Source organism: Akebia trifoliata, chromosome 2 (assembly GCF_017979445.1).
Source record: "Akebia trifoliata isolate Shusen 1 chromosome 2, ASM1797944v1, whole genome shotgun sequence".
NCBI lineage: Eukaryota > Viridiplantae > Streptophyta > Magnoliopsida > Ranunculales > Lardizabalaceae > Akebia > Akebia trifoliata.
In genome coordinates this window covers 13003378-13020676 of record NC_141376.1, presented here as the reverse complement: position 1 = coordinate 13020676, position 17299 = coordinate 13003378, and the positions used below count along the sequence as shown (strand labels likewise).

The following is a 17299-nucleotide window of genomic DNA, read 5'->3' as shown; positions in this document are numbered from 1 at the left end:
AATTCAGGGGTAGAGGGGAATAAATTTTATTTCATGCAAAAGATAACGGTCAAAGCTTTAGGGTGAATTTTACACATATTTCCAACTCAAAATCTTCATTTCCTAATAATAAAAAAGAAAAAAAAAATTAGGATTTTAGTTTTACAGAGTTAGGATTAAGGGATAATAACATTAATTTTAAATTCGTGGGCAGTGGGTAATACTAATTTTATATTTTTTGTTAGTGAAATTGTCGTATAACCAACTTTGTAAAATTTTAATCAGTGTTACAACCAAGCAAAATTGAAAATCATAATCTTTCCCCCCTATATTTTTGTTAAGAAATTAAGATTTGTGCTGGAAATATATGTAGAAACTCATCTAATAGCTTTTACCATTATCCATTGCATAGAATTAAAGTTATTAAGCTTGATTTTTTATTTTACTTTCTTATTTAAAGATACAAAATAGGCCATTGGTGGATAAAATGCCAAAAAAGTCAATAGGATGATCTCATTAATTCAAGAAGTCAAACTAATGAAAAAACCCTTGTGAAGGACTTATCCAAAAGAGTCGTGCTGGAGTAACATTGAAATTGACATTGTTCGGGACATTGACGTGCAGAGAATCATAATGCTTCTCACTCATATCTCGATGAAATGCAATGTCTAAAATGATGTCAATTTCAATGTTACTTCAGCATTTTCCTATTCAAAATATCAAAATTTTACTCTTTAGTTTATCGTTAATCAGCGACACTAACTTTTAGTCAAGGTATTAGCCTAATTTTTCATTTTCTGAGGGTAATTAAAACTCCCTATAGAAAATAATAATAAGTTAAAAATTAGTCGTTTAGATGTCAAGAACAAGATAGGAGGTTTCTAGGAGGTTGCAAATGAAGGATTTTATAAGAAATCTGAAAGCATAATTTTCATATTTCCAAAAAAATTAATTATGTTTTTATGAAAATTTCCGAATTAATTATGTAATGAACTTACTTATAAATTACATTTTTTATTGGATACAATTTGAATCGTTGATTTCATAATTGGAAGCAATCAATTAGGTTTAAGATAAAATCTAGAAATCAAATACATACCCAATAAAAATTAGAAATTTTTTTTTCTTTTTGATGGGTTGGCTTCATGGAGTTTTGAAAAATCCAAACATCTCAGAGATAGATATAAAGGTCGGAATTTATCGAACGAATCGTACTCCTTCGTATACATCAAAAGTCCATTGATGAGAAGGGACAAGAAAAACTTGAACCCAAGTCCTACAATGATGAATATAGGCACAATTGAAGTTCTTGGGGAGTTATACATTTGTATATTGATAAGACCATTCACTATTTCTTAAGGCTCAATTTCTTCCCCGGATGAACCATAAAGCCAAGAGAAACTATGAACCAGAATAAAAGAGTTTGGGGGTGATTTATTTGATGTTTGGGTAGGATGCATTCCAGCAGTTGCACATTTAATAATAGCAAATTCAACACTGGTTTTCAATCTCGGTTTCCCTTCTAGTCTCATTCACCAATGTTATGGGAAAAAATATTTTTTTTTCCAATCTTCCAAGAAGTAGAAGAAGAAGAGGGGATCTTAGCCATGACGTTCATCTCGTTCACGATACCAAAACTCAAGTCGGTGTCAGACAATTCTCAAAATCATGAATTGTAACATCTACTAATACTCAAATCATTATAATTTCTTTTATTCAACCTATGTATTAAACAACTTTATATTTGTACCGACACTTGAAATAAATTTATTTATTTTAAATACACTTGAGAAATTTTGAAATTTCAAATAGACTAATACAAGAATTTATTTAAATCACCACCAGTTATGGCAGAAATCAAGAAAAGGAGCCCCTCATCACCATCATTTTGTTGTTGGATTTGCAATTGCAAGCGACGACGACGACGACGGTGCTCCTTCACGATCTTTTGAGGCAAGACAGGCGTTCGACACAACGGACATGTGGCCCAATCATGCTTCAACCACCTGTCAACGCAATCTTTGTGAAACAAGTGATGGCATTGCAACTCCCTTATCTCTTCTCCTTCTTTAATTTTCGATAAACAAACAGCACATTCAATTAATTCTAGCTTTGATTTGATCTTATAATGCATTGTTGGGTGCTTTTCTTCGACCAAGTCTAGATATCTAACTGCGTTCTGATGCTTACGGTACCTCCACGTAATCAGGTTAGTGAAGGATCGGATTAAGCTGATAACCTCAACAAGTATTAGTGAGAAGAAGATGAGAACTGTTGTGCAGAGAATAGAGAAGAATTGTGAGAAAGAAACCATGTTTCTTGTAGAGAAGAATAATTGAAAACTGGATGTTAATGAGCTTATCTATAGTTATAGTATATTATATGATAAGAACAAATGTAACTGTTATTTGACTTTTTGAATAATTTTATCTACATCGACAAGGTATTGCGTGTCATAAGTTTTATAATTAGTCAATTTAGTGATACCGCACGAAAATTTTGAAACTTCTACTCCACTCTCGACCAATGAAAGATTGGATCAAGAAAAGATGTAGAGTCAGGCTATCCTGACTAGTTAAGTGAGATTAAAAATCTTTTGAAAAGTCGTGAGTTCACATTATAGCATCTAAAACATGGTAAAGGACAAAATTTTAATAATTTTAAAAAAATATTTTAAAACAAAGTTATTTTTCTATTTAATTTTAATTTTAAATTTTGAAGTTATGTAACCATCCATTTTCACATCTTAAATGAACTTCAATATATATATATATATATATATATAGGGGTCTCGTGTCGCATTCAACCATTTTCCCAACATGTTTTGTCTTATGTGGGTTAGGAATTTTGGAATAGGTTGATTTTTGGTGAGGATGATATCTATGGTGAGGAGATCATCATCACCAAAAATCAGTTCATTTCAAAACTTCTAAACCCATTTTATGAGTTGAAAAATTGTGGACCGTTCACTTTTTGTAAATCATTTGTGATGGGGTTAGAAATTTTGGAATGAATTGATTTTTGGTGAGGATGATCTCCTCACCAAAGAGATCATCCTCACACAAAATCAGTTCATTCCAAAAATTTTAATCCATATAGGACAAAACATGTTGGGCAAATGATTGAGTGTAGAACATTTTCATATATATATATGTATAGGGTCACATTCAAAGGCAAACTTTTTAGCAAATTTTTTGGTAAAATATTTTTCAAAACATGAGTTAGAAGTTTTGGAATGGGCTGATTTTTGATGAGGATGATCTCTACGGTGAGGAGATCATCATCACCAAAAATCAGTCCATTCCAAAACTTCTAACCCCATCAAAAACAGTTTACAAAAAATTGACGGTCCACGATTTTTCAACTTGTAAACATGGGTTAGAATTTTAGAATGGACTGATTTTTGGTGAGGATGATCTCCTCACCGTAGTGATCATCCTCACCAAAAATCAGCCCATTCCAAAACTTCTAACTCTTGTTTTGAAAAATGTTTTGCCAAAAAGTTAGCCATTGAACGCTACCCACATATATATATATATGGGTAGCGATCCATGGCCAACAGTTTGGCAAACATTTTGGCAAACACATTTTTCAAAACATGGGTTAGAGGTCTTGGAATGGGCTGATTTTTGGTGAGGATGATCTCTACGGTGAGGAGATCATCCTCACCAAAAATCAGCTCATTCCAAAACTTCTAACCTCATCAAAAATGGTTTACAAAAAATGGACGGTTCACGATTTTTCAACTTGTAAAATGGGGCTAGAAGTTTTGGAATGAGCTGATTTTTGGTGAGGATGATCTCCTCACCGTAGAGATCATCCTCACCAAAAATCAGCCCATTCCAAGATCTCTAACCCATGTTTTGAAAAAGTGTTTGCCAAAATGTTTGCCAAACTGTTGGCCACGGATAGGGACCCTATATATATATATATATTACTATGAATTTTTTCATGAACATCTAGAAGGCTGTGATTTTGAATTGCCAATAGGGTAATCTATGTGTGCCAATCACCTTTACTAAGATTGGAAATCTTACTAAATCGGTAAGGAAAGTGTTTTTTTCTCTGTCCTTATCTGACCAGGTCAGAAAGAGGAGAGACGCTAGACTATAAGAATTTTTATTAATTTTTTATAATGCTGGGAATTCCACATCCCTTTGGTTGACCCAAGGAAGTTTCCCCATCTTTTTCTCTTTCCTTTGGATGATGCTAATCTTATGCTTTTTACACCTTCCTTTCCTTTTCCTCTCCAATACTCTCTCTCTCTCTCTCTCTCTCTCTCTGGCTAAAATAAAAAAATAAAAATCTCATAAGTTAATTGAATTGTCCATCAACTTCATTTAAAAGAGTAAAGATGTACAACTAGAATCGGTTTCTAGATTATTTCGAATGGGAGATAAAGCAAATGGGTAGAATTTTTAAAAAATAGGTCCATTAACAAGCCCAAACCAATATAATTTATCATTAAGTATCCTCAAACTACGTAGAAAATTAGAAAATGGAAGGGGAAAAAAAAGAGACAGACATTCACTAATCATGGGGATGATTGAGAGTCATGCTTTCAGTTATTTTGAGCTAAGATGAACATTTGGATACAAACAATAATTAACAAAAGATGTTGAAACCTAAAAATGGTTGTTGGAAAAATAAGTTTAAAATATAATTTATCATTGGGTATCCTCAAATTACATAGAAAATTAGAAAATGGAAGGAAATAAAAAAAAGACAAACATTCACTAAACATAGGGATGATTGAGAGTCATGTCTTCAGTTATTTTGACCTAAGATGAACATTTGGATACAAAAAGGGATTAACAAAAGATGTTGAAACCCAAAATGGTTGTTCGAAAATTAAATTCTAAATCTGAAGAACTAGATAAAAAAAGAATTCAAGAAACATTAAACTTGGGGCACGAAATTGTTGTTCTTTCCTTGTTAAAGAACGACCTTAAATTTGCAATAGTGCTCTAACAAAATGTTTTCATGATACAATGAGCCAAATCTTTTTTACCACAATTCTCCATCTTACAAAGACATAAAATTGTGTAGGTAACTCAATCAAATTAGTAGCAAAAAGTAAAAGCATGAAAGGGGGTTAGAGAATTCTACATGTCAAAGAATCACTAGATTATATTATTTCATATATATATTTCCTCTTTTACAAATATAACTTGACTATATTTCTTATTTTACTCCGTTAACTTAATCTTATGGACCTTACTCCTTTGTCTCAATGTGTATGTTCTAGACCGTATTTTAATTTGAAATTATTAATAAAGGGTGAAGGGAGAGGAGAGAAAGATAACAAAGTTGAAAAGGATAAAGAGAAAAGGCAAAAAGTGAAGTGAGGATAGTGTGGACCTCCACTCCACTATAGCCGGAGGAGGGGATGTTTATTCGCAATAACTATAGTTAGAGTGGGACTCACAGTTGTGTTATATATATATATATATATATATGGGTGGCATTCAAAGGCTCTAAAGAGAGCCAAATATTGTGTTAAACATTTTTTCATTGTATGGGTTAAAGATTTCAGAATGAGCTGATTTTTTGTGAAGATGTTATCTATGATGAGGAGATCATTCTCACAAAAAATCAGCTCATTCCGAAACTGCTAACCCTATCAAAAGAGGTTTATAAAAATCAGATGGTCCACGATTCTTCAACTTGTAAATTAGGGGTAGAAAACTCAGAATAAGCTGAGTTTGGTGAGGACGATTTCTTCACCATAGAGATCATCCTCACAAAAAATCAACCCATTCCGAAACTTCTAACCCTTATTTTGAAAAATGTTTGACACAATGTTTGGCTCTTTTTAAGGCCTTCAAATGCTTCCTTATATATATTTATATGGAAGCGGTTCCCTGAACAAATGAGAAACCGATGATGAGAAACTATTGGATAATGAGCAATTGAACGGCCATATCAAGATTCATTGACCTGGGCCACGACTACTTCATCCTCAAATTGACTGATGGGGAGGATTACAAAAAAGCTCTTACTGGAGGACCTTGGATGATAGCAAACCATTATCTCACTGTTCGAAAGCGGCACCCTGATTTTAGGCCTTCCTTGGCAACGGTCAGGTGCTAGGCTCAACTCAACCCAAGTGCTCCTCCTATGGCATTCGTGACATAGCATATTGTTTGATCTTCGAGCAGGGGAGGATAAAATCTACTACACCCACTGTCCTTGATTGGTTATTAGTTACTAAGCTCTTGCTCGTCCATTTGGGCTCTACTGAATTATTTTTCAAAAAACTCCTTCTCTGGTTACTACTCTAATTCATTCCTCTCAGTAAGTGAAGTCAACATAGTTTCTTTTAATAAAATCTTACTTATAAAAAAAAAAAGAGTGACTAGAAACATGCTTTCTATTATTCTCGAAGACTTTAATCTTTCGTAAATAAATAAAAATCAACAGTTTTGAGTGTACTCAAATGTGATTGACTTCAATCAAACCTCTTTGACCAGCAATATGTTAATTTGAGTACGATCAAACCAGTTTGATCGATGATTTAATAATCATTTCATAGTCAAACTCCTTTGATCAGTACACATATAATGACAATCAAGCTCATCTGACTCAAGCAACATAGCGCTGCACCTACTACAATATGTACTTCTGAGTGATGAATCCTTAATTTCAATCATTTTGTTGGAGGTATTATTAAAACACTCTTTCTTTTCAAATCATTTTTAGTTAGTCTATAAAAGAAGACAAAGCACACCACCAATAATTTGAAAATATAGCGTATCTCAAATATTCACCGAAATTTAGAGTTGCCACGTGGTGTGAAAAGGGATGGTTCCTCCAAAATTATGAGGGGGCAAGCAACTTCAAAGTTTTGTCCCATGGCCAGTACAAGAGGTTGTTGAAATATTGAAATTTTTGTACACGGAACCTCATTGGATAGTTCCCGAGTTGGGCGTGGATAAGGTCATGGTGACAAAGTACAAAAGTCAACTTAAAAACAGGTGGTCATCCTTTAGCACAGCTCTACGGTACCATTGCTTGAAAAGTACAAATAACGATTGTATTATATATTATATTACCTCAAAAGTTAATTTATAAATAAACATTTGGTGGGTATTCAGTCAAGATTTCACCGACTCCTTGCTTAACAGCATACATCCATCAAAAGTCAACTCGAAAACTTCATGTGTTAATGTGGTGTGTATTCAGTCAAGATTTCACCTACTCCTTGCTTAATAGCTTACATCCCTCAAAAGTCAATTCCAAGACTTCATATATTAATGGGTCATCTTTTTTATTATTATTATTATTATTATTATTATTATTATTATAATAAAGAAGGATATCCGATTAATTTACGTGCACTAGACTAGTAACCCAGTCTTTGTTCACTACGTGCGACAATGCGTGGCCACCAAATTTTTTTTATGGGTAGTGAGATTCGAATTTGAGATCAAAGAAGGAGTAGACTCTTTGACTTTAAGTTGGTACCATTCAGCCACCCACTTGGTGGTTGTCTCTTTAATTTTGTGGGATGCATAAATAGAATATTTATAATGAATAATGATGATAATTTCAAGGTCAATTTATTTTAAAATTTGAATGTATTTTAATATTTTTTTCATAAAATTAAATATATTAAAATAAATTGACAATTTCTTAGAATGGTCTAAAACGTTATCTATGAAATTAAAATAGGAGTAAGTATATCAACTCTCTAAATATATAATTTATCAATCCTTATTTTATCCGAATTAGACTAATCCCATGTTGTTAATTGGACCAATTTGGGATCTAAATATTAAAATAGGAAGAAAACTTGGTTATTCAATCTGACTACGATTTATTGGTCAAAGAGACTCTCACCATCCAATAAGTTAACCATTTAGCTAATCAGACGAATCCAATCAAAAGAATCATCATTCTCCATAATTAGTCAAACAAACCTACTGAATGATCAATATCATTTAACGCGTTGCATTCCTCTCTCACGTGGAAACTTATGGGAAATGATAAGTCAATGGGAGTTTTGAGCCATCCTATTATTGTGATTTTCACAATGGTCGTACAAGAGGTGGTACGGTCCTACGTTGTATGTTTCGTTGACTCCAGTTTGGATTTACACTTTCTCATTTTAGAACGAATTTGAGTCATAGTGGTGTTCGGTGGAGATGATTCATTTATGAATATATTAAACTCAAGCATGCAAGCTGTAAGTACAATTATAATAATAAAAGAAATACTAAGAATTAGGTAAAACAATTATTGATTTGCTTTACATGTATTAGAGTTTGAATGTGCTTATGGCATGGACATTCTCTTGGAGGGTTAAAAAGGTATAGTACGAGCATCCTCTATGGGATTAAAGGGGTAAAAGTGAAGAAAAAAAATAAAGTTGAAGATGTATTATTAAAAAGAAATTGAGATCAAAGAGATAGAAGATGAAAAATAATAAAATGGGTTAAATGGGTAAAAAAAGAAATATGATAAAATTAGAGGGAATAAAAGGTAAAGAAATTAAAATAGGACCTACAAAATTGTAGTTAATAGGATATTTATCTCATACAAAATTATAACAAATGAGAGGTTTATCTCTCATACAACTATAACAAGTGTGGCCCTTACCGTTGTGTTTTAATATATCTAAGTGGTTAAGGACAAAAATTATTGGAAAAGAGGAAAAATAATAAAGTTAGAGGGGGTAATACTAAAAAATGGGAGAAAAAGAAAGGCAATAAATTTAAAAGTATTATCAGAAAGGGGGAAGAAGAAAAAAATACAATAAATAAAAAAATTCTCGAGATACAAACTTTATATATATGAACTAGAATTTTCTCATGTCTATGGCACAAGCATTCTATTGGGGTTAATGGGTAAAAGAGGAAAGACGATAAATTTGGAGGGATTATTGAAAAATAGGAGTAGAGGAAAATGAATATATGAAATTGAAGGGCCATCCATCTAAAATGAGTAGAAGAGGAAAAAAACAATAAAATTAACTTATTCTTGGAAGGTAGGAGAAGAGAAAAGATAACAAAATTATCTTCGAGATACTTTCTTTATGTGAGGTAAAGATTAAGACAAAGGGAAGGGACAACCTTTGTGTTTTATTGTATAGTAGAGTTTGCCTATGCTTAGCTGCACGAGCATCCTCTTTGAGTTAATAGAATAGAAGATGAAAGGCAATAAAATTGGAATGATATTACTAGAAAATGATAGTGGAGGAAAGTTAATAAAATTGGAAGAATATTTTTGAAAGGGAGGTAAAAGATGAAAGATAATAGTTAGAAGGATGTTTTTGAAAATGAAGAGAAGAAGAAAGACAATAAAGTTAAAAGTTTTTTTTGAGATTTATAACAAGATTAAATCCTAATCACTCTTTATTATGTGGGGATAAAGGGAGTGGGATCCACCATTGTGTTTTGTCATATACTAGAGTTTGCTTATGCTTACAACACAATCATTATCTTGGGGTTTGTTCGAGCTATAAATGATGATAAAAGAAAAAACAAAAGAAAACCTTGGCAAGCAAGAGTCGAACCACAGAGACAACATTAATCCAAAGTAATTTTTTTTACTTCAATCCAATTCAATTTTAACAAGTGATTTAAAAACAGTTTGCAAGAAATGATTTATCTAAAATAAACTACTAAAATAAAAGAAACTTAAAAATATGAAAGAAAAGTGTAGATCAATTGGATCCACCTTCATAAGCTTTATCAGTGAATTCTTGTTTTCTACTTATCTCGATCCACTAAACAAAACTAATGTTTGTGGATCGAAAAATCAAGTAATTGTAATATAAACAAAATCAAAAGTATGAAATAGTTTAGACCGAGATGATTAGATAAACATTAACTATTCTCTATAAAGCATTGTTCTTCTTGAACTTATCAAAAAAATATACCATCAAAACTTTGAAAACAATTAACATTTAACATAATAATAAATACCTACGCTATTACAATAAAATTATTAAATCATTACAAGAACAGTAAAACATTAATAAATCTTGCTCAGGTTTCCTCAACCGATCTATCAAAGATTTAACCAATAATCATCGCAAGAACAATAAAACAAAAATAAAATAAAGAAAAGATGGAGAGAAGAAAGATGAAAGAAATAAGTTATCTCTATTGCTTGACTTCAAACTGGCAGAGCCTCCTTACAACTTTCATAAAACTTAGAAAAGAAAGAAAATAAACACTAAACCAATTCTCTAAAATCCAACCTTCTCAATTCTTGGCCTGGTCTTCTATTTATAGAGAGATCAAATTAGGATTTTCTTATAAAAATTAGGATTTTGGAGACATTCTATGTTTATAAAAAATACTAAAAATAATTTATTGCGAATGATATCCAGTCGCCAAGTTTTAATGCGAAATTCAAGGCTTGACCTTCTTAATTAATCGCGTCGCCGTCGTTTACCCTGGCACCGCATTAAAGTTTTGGTCAATTGACTTGATTTTTGGTTCGTAGTATTCTTTTGGATCCTGGATCACAGTGGTAACTTTAGATTTTCTTGATTCGTTTTGAAACCTCACGAATAATTTCTATTACACGTAAATAACAGTAATTAGTTCTGAATTACATAATTAAATGAAAAATACGAATTATTATGGACTAACAATGAACTATATACAATTAGAGGGTTTAATATATAATTTACTAATAAAGTCTATGTAATTAAGGCTCCAGAAACGACTTTCTAGACTCTGATCAGGGTTAAAGGGGTAAAAGATAATAAATAATAAAGTTGTAAGAGTATTATTGAAAAATGTGTAGAAAGTTCACAACGTGAAACAAACCTATATTTGATAGCTCTTAGCCGTCAAATTGGAGAACATAAAAAATTTCAACGGCCATGAGCCATCGAAATTTGGTTTCTAAAGTTTTTGGACTTTGGCCTGTCGAATTTTCTCGTCAAATTTTTTAGTTTTCACATAATGGGTAAAGGCAATAAAGTTAGAAGATTAGAGAAAATATAATAAAGTTGGAAGGGTATTTTTGAAAATGGAGAGAAAATAATAAAGTTAAAAGTTTTCTTAGAAATTTTTTGTAAGATTAAATCTCAACCCTAAGACAAAGGGCTGGATAACCATAGTATTATATTATATATAGGGTCTCATTCGACAATCAATGGTAAGAGTCAAAATTTGTCTTATATGGGTTAAATTTTTTGTATTGGACTAATTTTTTTGGGGATGATCTTTATGGTGAGGAGATCCTCCTCACAAAAATCAGTCCAATCCGAAATTTCTAACGAATCAAAAGTTGTTTACAAGTTGACGAATTATGGACTGTTAACTTATAAATCAATTTCGATGGGTTAGACATTTCAGAATAGCTTGATTTTTGTGAGGATGATTTCCTTACCATTGAGACCATCTTCACAAAAAATTAGTCAAATCCAAAACTTTTAACCCATATAAGACAAATTTTGACTCATTAATGATAATTGTCAAACCTGACCTAATATATATAACACAATTGTAGGTTCCATTCAACTATAATTTTGTGTGAGATAAACGCCCCACTCCAGCAAGAGTGGAGTAGGGTCTACACTACCCACTTTATTGTCTTTCCTCTTCACCCTTTCAATTTTATTATCTTTCTTATTTTTTTCTCTACCCCTTTTCAACAATATCCCTCCAATTTTACTATATTTACTTCTTTTTTTCTCATTAACCCATTTTATTATCTCTTTTTTTCTCCCCTTTTCTAAATAATATCACTTTAGTTTTATTATTTTTTCTCTTTCATCCCTTAATTATTAAGATTTTTAATTATACCAATCTAACTTTATTATTTTTTTCACTTTTACTCCCTTAACTTTAAAGAGCATGCTCGTGTCGTAAGCATGGGCGAACTCTTGTTTATATAATAAAATACAATAGTGGGCCATACTCCTTTATCTCAAGATGAATATCCCATAAATAATATATCTTGAGAACGGTTATCATTCCTTTTTTGTTTTCTTCTTCTCCTTTTTAAGGATACCTCTAACTTTATTATTATTTTCTCTTCTATACCTTTCTAAATTACCCTACAACTTTATTGTCTTTCCTCTTTTACCCCATTAACTCAATTTTATTAGGGATTTGCAATTATGCATCCCGAGGAAATATATGGTTCTATGCACATGCCATGTTAGGAGATTATGGAGGAGTATGTTAGAGGGGGGAGTCAAATTATCATGACTCTTGAGTTAAATATCATTGAAAGAAGCAACGAGAAAATGACGTAGGTTAATATCAAAAGAGTACGTTTAGCCTTACTGACTTAGTAAGATTTCAAATCTTACTAAATGTCATTGAGCTTACCTTATGGGATCTGAAAACATGATCCAATGCCACAAGAATGTATAGAACAAAATTCTATGAACTTTCAAAAAACCAAACTTAAAAGAATACTTTTCACCCTTAAATTTAAATTTTAAATTTGGGACTCAATAGTCGTCCATTTTAAGTCCTTTGATCAAGCTCAAAATGTTATTTTTTTGAATTTTTAAAATTGATTCTTTTTTCATAAAATCTAGAAGATTGTGTTGTTGGATTGCCAATTTGATAAACCATTTGAGATCTACGAGCCTTAGTAAGATTTGATATCTTATTAAGTTAGTAAGGGAAGTGTTTGTTAGAGGTTCATTTGGATGTTATAATTAAATTATGAGTCATGATGAACGCAGGCGGTCTTTTTACACAGCTGATGTGGTAAGGGTCCACAATCATAAATCATTTCATTGGGATACACAAGAAAAAGGTGTGTGGTTTTGTGCCTTTGCCACATCACCCACTTACATTGATGATTATTCTTAAATTAGTTATGATCGAGATACCTGTTTCCGTAAAGAGTTGTACTGGAATAACATTGAAATTGACGTTATGGGTGACATTTCTTACATGTGTATCGGAATCATAAATGCTTTTTTACACGTATCTCCATGAAAAGTATATATGGTTTGATACACATTCACATCAGAAATGTTATCATGACGTCAATTTCAATGTTACTTGAACATTTTCCTTCAGTAAAAGCCGAATCTGGTAAGTAAATTATTTAATAGTGCAACGAATAATGATGAATGCATGCCGTTTTGGTACACGGTTGGATACATAAATGGCGTGGTAAGATTACAAAACCGAACATTTTTTTCTTGTCTATCTCAATGAAAAAGATCTATGGTTCTGTGTCCTTACCATGTCATCGGCATATCCTAATCACATGCAGTTATCATGACTCATAGCGAAATTGATCCGAAAAGCTCCTCTTCAACCTCCCTCAGCCCATAATCCTTAATTTTTCTACCACTCAAAGACTAGTCATCTTCAACCTCTTGATTATTTTTTTTTACTCTCATCTTCTTCAGTCTTATGATTCTACCTCCACCCTTCATACCTCAAAAGCAAGATAGAATTTAGAAAAATATTCAGTTAGTGAAATTTTAGATGAAAAAATCAAGGGTTTTAATTCTATGATATATTGACGAAGTTGAATATATTATAAATAGTTTATCTTTGAGATTGACAACATGAATATGACCTATTTTATATAAAAATAAAAATAATAAATAAATAAATAAAATTTTAACTAGAAATTAAAAATAAGGGTATTTAGGTCATTTTATTTTAATCTCCTGTACACTTGTCCATGTAAGGAATGTCATCAGAGAATAACCCATTTGGAATATTAAATAAGAAAAAATTGGAGAGTGGTAGCATATTATGGAGATTTTAGTTTGGATGGATTAGTTTAATAATTAGGAAATTGGAAGGAAGCTCACTATATTCCAAATGGGTATCTTATACAATATACCAAGTTGGCTAAATGTTAGAAAAGTTGAAATTCTGCCAGTAATTTCTATCCATTGGATACAAGTATTTTTTTGGCCGCTTTTAATTATATATATTGTTTAAAAGATAATACTGATGGGTATTATAAAAATATTGGGACTCTATATTTGTTTAGTTAGAGTTTGATTGGTGTTAGCCTGAATTTTTATAGTCTGATGAGATAAATTTAAAATTATCTAATGATAAGCTTGGGCCCAACCTATTTGATACCCCTACTCTGCATCATCTGAGATCAACTTACCAGCCATGCTCCGAAATAAAAATAGGCCAGTTTCCGATGAAACCTAGATATCTATATGATGATCGGGTTCGACGCTCACATAGATGGCCCATCTTTGATTGATTAATGAATATTTTTTTATATTTTTTGACAACGCAGATATGCCAAACACGTTGAAATGCTACTAATCCTTATTATTGCATGGCCCAATCCCATAGAAGTTGAGAAATTAATTTCCCAAAACACGATCAACTATTGACAAAATTCCCATTCCGACTAATTGTTTCATTTTCATTCCCAAAATAAAAGGGGGAAGATTGCTTGTTTTTCAAAGTGGCGATTGCCCTAGTTTAAAGTAGTGATCGCTGATTTTTTTTTTTTTTTTTAATTGATAATAATCTCACTGATTGTAAAAGAGGTGATCTCGTGGGTTCGCAGTGATCTGGCTACTTTAAACTAACGAGGTTGTCACTTTGAAAAACATGCAATGTGAATTTTCAAGTTTTGGGAATTAAAATGAATAATGAGCCGAAATCGAAATTTCTTCATATTCAACACACAGTATGGTAACGTATCAACGGAAGTTTCCCAACGCACAACATGATAATTCACGGGGTCATCTAGTACCGAATGCCCGACAATAGGGAGCAAACCCCTTGATGATACAGTTTTTTTATTTATTGGAAGGATAGATTGCAAACATGTAATAATCTATATTCATCCTCCTCAAATCATTATAATTACTTTTACTTAACATATATATACTAAATACAATTACATTAAAAAACACTATGGAAACTTTCAAATTCCAAATAGACTAACACAAGAATCTATGTAAATTACCATCATCAACAGCAGATAAGAAGAAAATCAGCTGCTCATCATTTCCATCATTTTGTGGCTGGATTTGCAAGTAGCGATTATGACGACGACGGTGCTCCATCATGATCTTTTCCGGTAAGACAGACATCCGGCACAATGGACACTTGGCCCAATCGTTCTTTATCCAACTATCGACACAATCTTTGTGAAACAAGTGTTGGCATTGCAACTCCCTGATCTCTTCCCCTTCTTCAATATTTGATAAGCAAACGGCGCATTCGATTAATTCCAGCTTTGATTCGATCTTATAATGGATTGTTGGGTGCTTTGCTTCAACCAAGTCTAGATATGTACCTGCGATCGGATGCTTACGATACCTCCACGCAATCCTCTTGAAGAATCGGACTAAGCTGACTACATCATGAAGAAATAGAGAGAAGAGGAGGATAATTATTGTGTAGATACTAGAGAAGAATTGTGACAAGGAAGCCATGTTTCTTGAAAACAAGCACAAACTGGAGAAGTGGACGGCGAGGACGATATATATATAGAGAGAGGTATATGAGGGGGATTGTTTGACTCTTATGAAAAGAAACTCATAAACAAATACACAATCTTGGCCATCGAATTCCAAATATTCAATAGTCCGATTTCATGTTTTAACGATTGGATTCCGTGTTTCTTTTTCATGATTATAAAATATAAATCACACCCATAAAAGTTGGAAACTTGGTTAATCCACTATGAATAAATGCAAAATTAGGTCTTCGTCCCTGGAATTAAAGTCAAGACCATTAATTTGGAGCCTGGAATAAAAGTCAAGGTCATGGATTCAGAAAATATCTTAGATACCCAATCTTGCTTTCTCAATCTTCTCTCATTGCGTCTTAGTCACAACATTCTTTGAATTCATAAAATTCTCTAAATTAGAGATTAGACATGATTAAATCAACGAGTTGACGAATTAACAGACGATTCTTCAATTAACATGAAAAATGGTAACATATTCTTCAATTAAACATGAAAAATGGTAACATTTTTACTCTTCATCTTCAATTGTTTGTTTTTTGTTTTTTTATAATCAGGTATCCTTATAGACAGCGGACCGGGCCCGTCTATGGGCTTTGCCCAATCCATAGACCATGGCCTTGTCCAAGGACTAGTCCCGGGCCACGTGCAACACCCACACATCATACACACCAAGTAAGTGAGGGTGCACACTCGCGAGTGGCCCTGGACGAATTAATCCTCATACAGGCTTCACCTTCAATTGTTTTTCAAACAATAAGAAGAAGATATGATTTTTAGAAAACTTGAAGATGATGTGCATAAGTATGAAACTCAAAAACATATTTTGTGTAATCTCCAAAATTTTGTTAGACTTTTTGGCGAAACTTCTCCCAATTTATCTGAATTAATTAAATTGATCCACCGCTGAACATTTATCAAGTCTGAACTTAGTTACTATGCCTAGGTGTGTCAAAGACTTAATCTGCATTTATGAAAGGTGATTTCCATAGTGTGTGTTTGGTAACACTTCTAAAGTCTGAAGGGAGGTGGTTCACCTTTAAAATTCAGACTTCAGAAGTTTTATTGCAGTTTGTTTTACTTTAGAATTCAGAATTAAAAATCAAAATTTAGAAGTTTTGGTTAAGCGATGTGGGGATGTTGGATGAAACTTCTGAATTCTGAATTTATTTTTTATTCCTAAAATACCCTCTTCAAAACACTGATTTATATCACTTATCTCTTCTTTGTACAAATCCTAAAATCTTTATTTTTAACTTTTCTACCACTCATTTCTCTTTTACATTTTCATCTTCTACAATAGTATTGCCAAGATTTCTCTCCTTTCTCTCGTTATGTGTTCGAAAATCTTATATTTTTCACTCTAATACAGTAAAATCTCTCTCTATCTTTGATCTACCACTTTCATCCATTAATGGACATCTCTTTTTATTCTAACATCATATGTTTCATATATGTAATTTAAAAATCTTTAAAGTTTTTTGAGTGTATTGGGTTTATGTTTTGCTGATTTGGGTGTTTCAAGAAAAAATGATTGAGATTATTAAGGTAGTCATCTTGGTCTTGAACGATTTTTAAAACCATAGGATATTAGTGTCTATTCTAGGAATAACTCAGAATTATTTATTCCATAGATGAGGAAGAGGTGATTAGATAGTTCACATCTCAATCCACTTGGATAGTGTTTGCACATTAAAAATTATTTTTGAATGTCGTCTATATTTTTTACTATAGACAAAAAAATGATTAGGTAGAATAATTAGGATATGACAGATTTTATCTTTTTTAATGAAATTTTTTCAAGGAGTTTAGAAGTTATTTTTTGATAATTTTGAGGGAGGTGGTTAAATGTGTAGCATTTTAAGTATTTAGTTATTTGAGTATTTTTGTGTGTTTGAATCCTATTTGTTCATTTCAACTT

General features: G+C 32.0%; 2 protein-coding genes across 2 annotated transcripts; both read right to left on the bottom strand.

Annotated features, from left to right (window-relative positions):
• Positions 1–1792: 1792 nt before the first annotated feature.
• Positions 1793–2293, bottom strand: LOC147409639 (RING-H2 finger protein ATL64-like). Its single transcript, XM_086418214.1, has one exon. The coding sequence runs from the start codon at positions 2291–2293 to the stop codon at positions 1793–1795; it is 501 nt and encodes a 166-aa protein (XP_086274340.1).
• Positions 2294–14845: 12552 nt separating this feature from the next.
• LOC147409638 (RING-H2 finger protein ATL40-like) lies at positions 14846–15343 on the bottom strand. The gene has a single exon (XM_086418210.1). The coding sequence runs from the start codon at positions 15341–15343 to the stop codon at positions 14846–14848; it is 498 nt and encodes a 165-aa protein (XP_086274336.1).
• Between the last annotated feature and the right edge of the window lie 1956 nt (positions 15344–17299).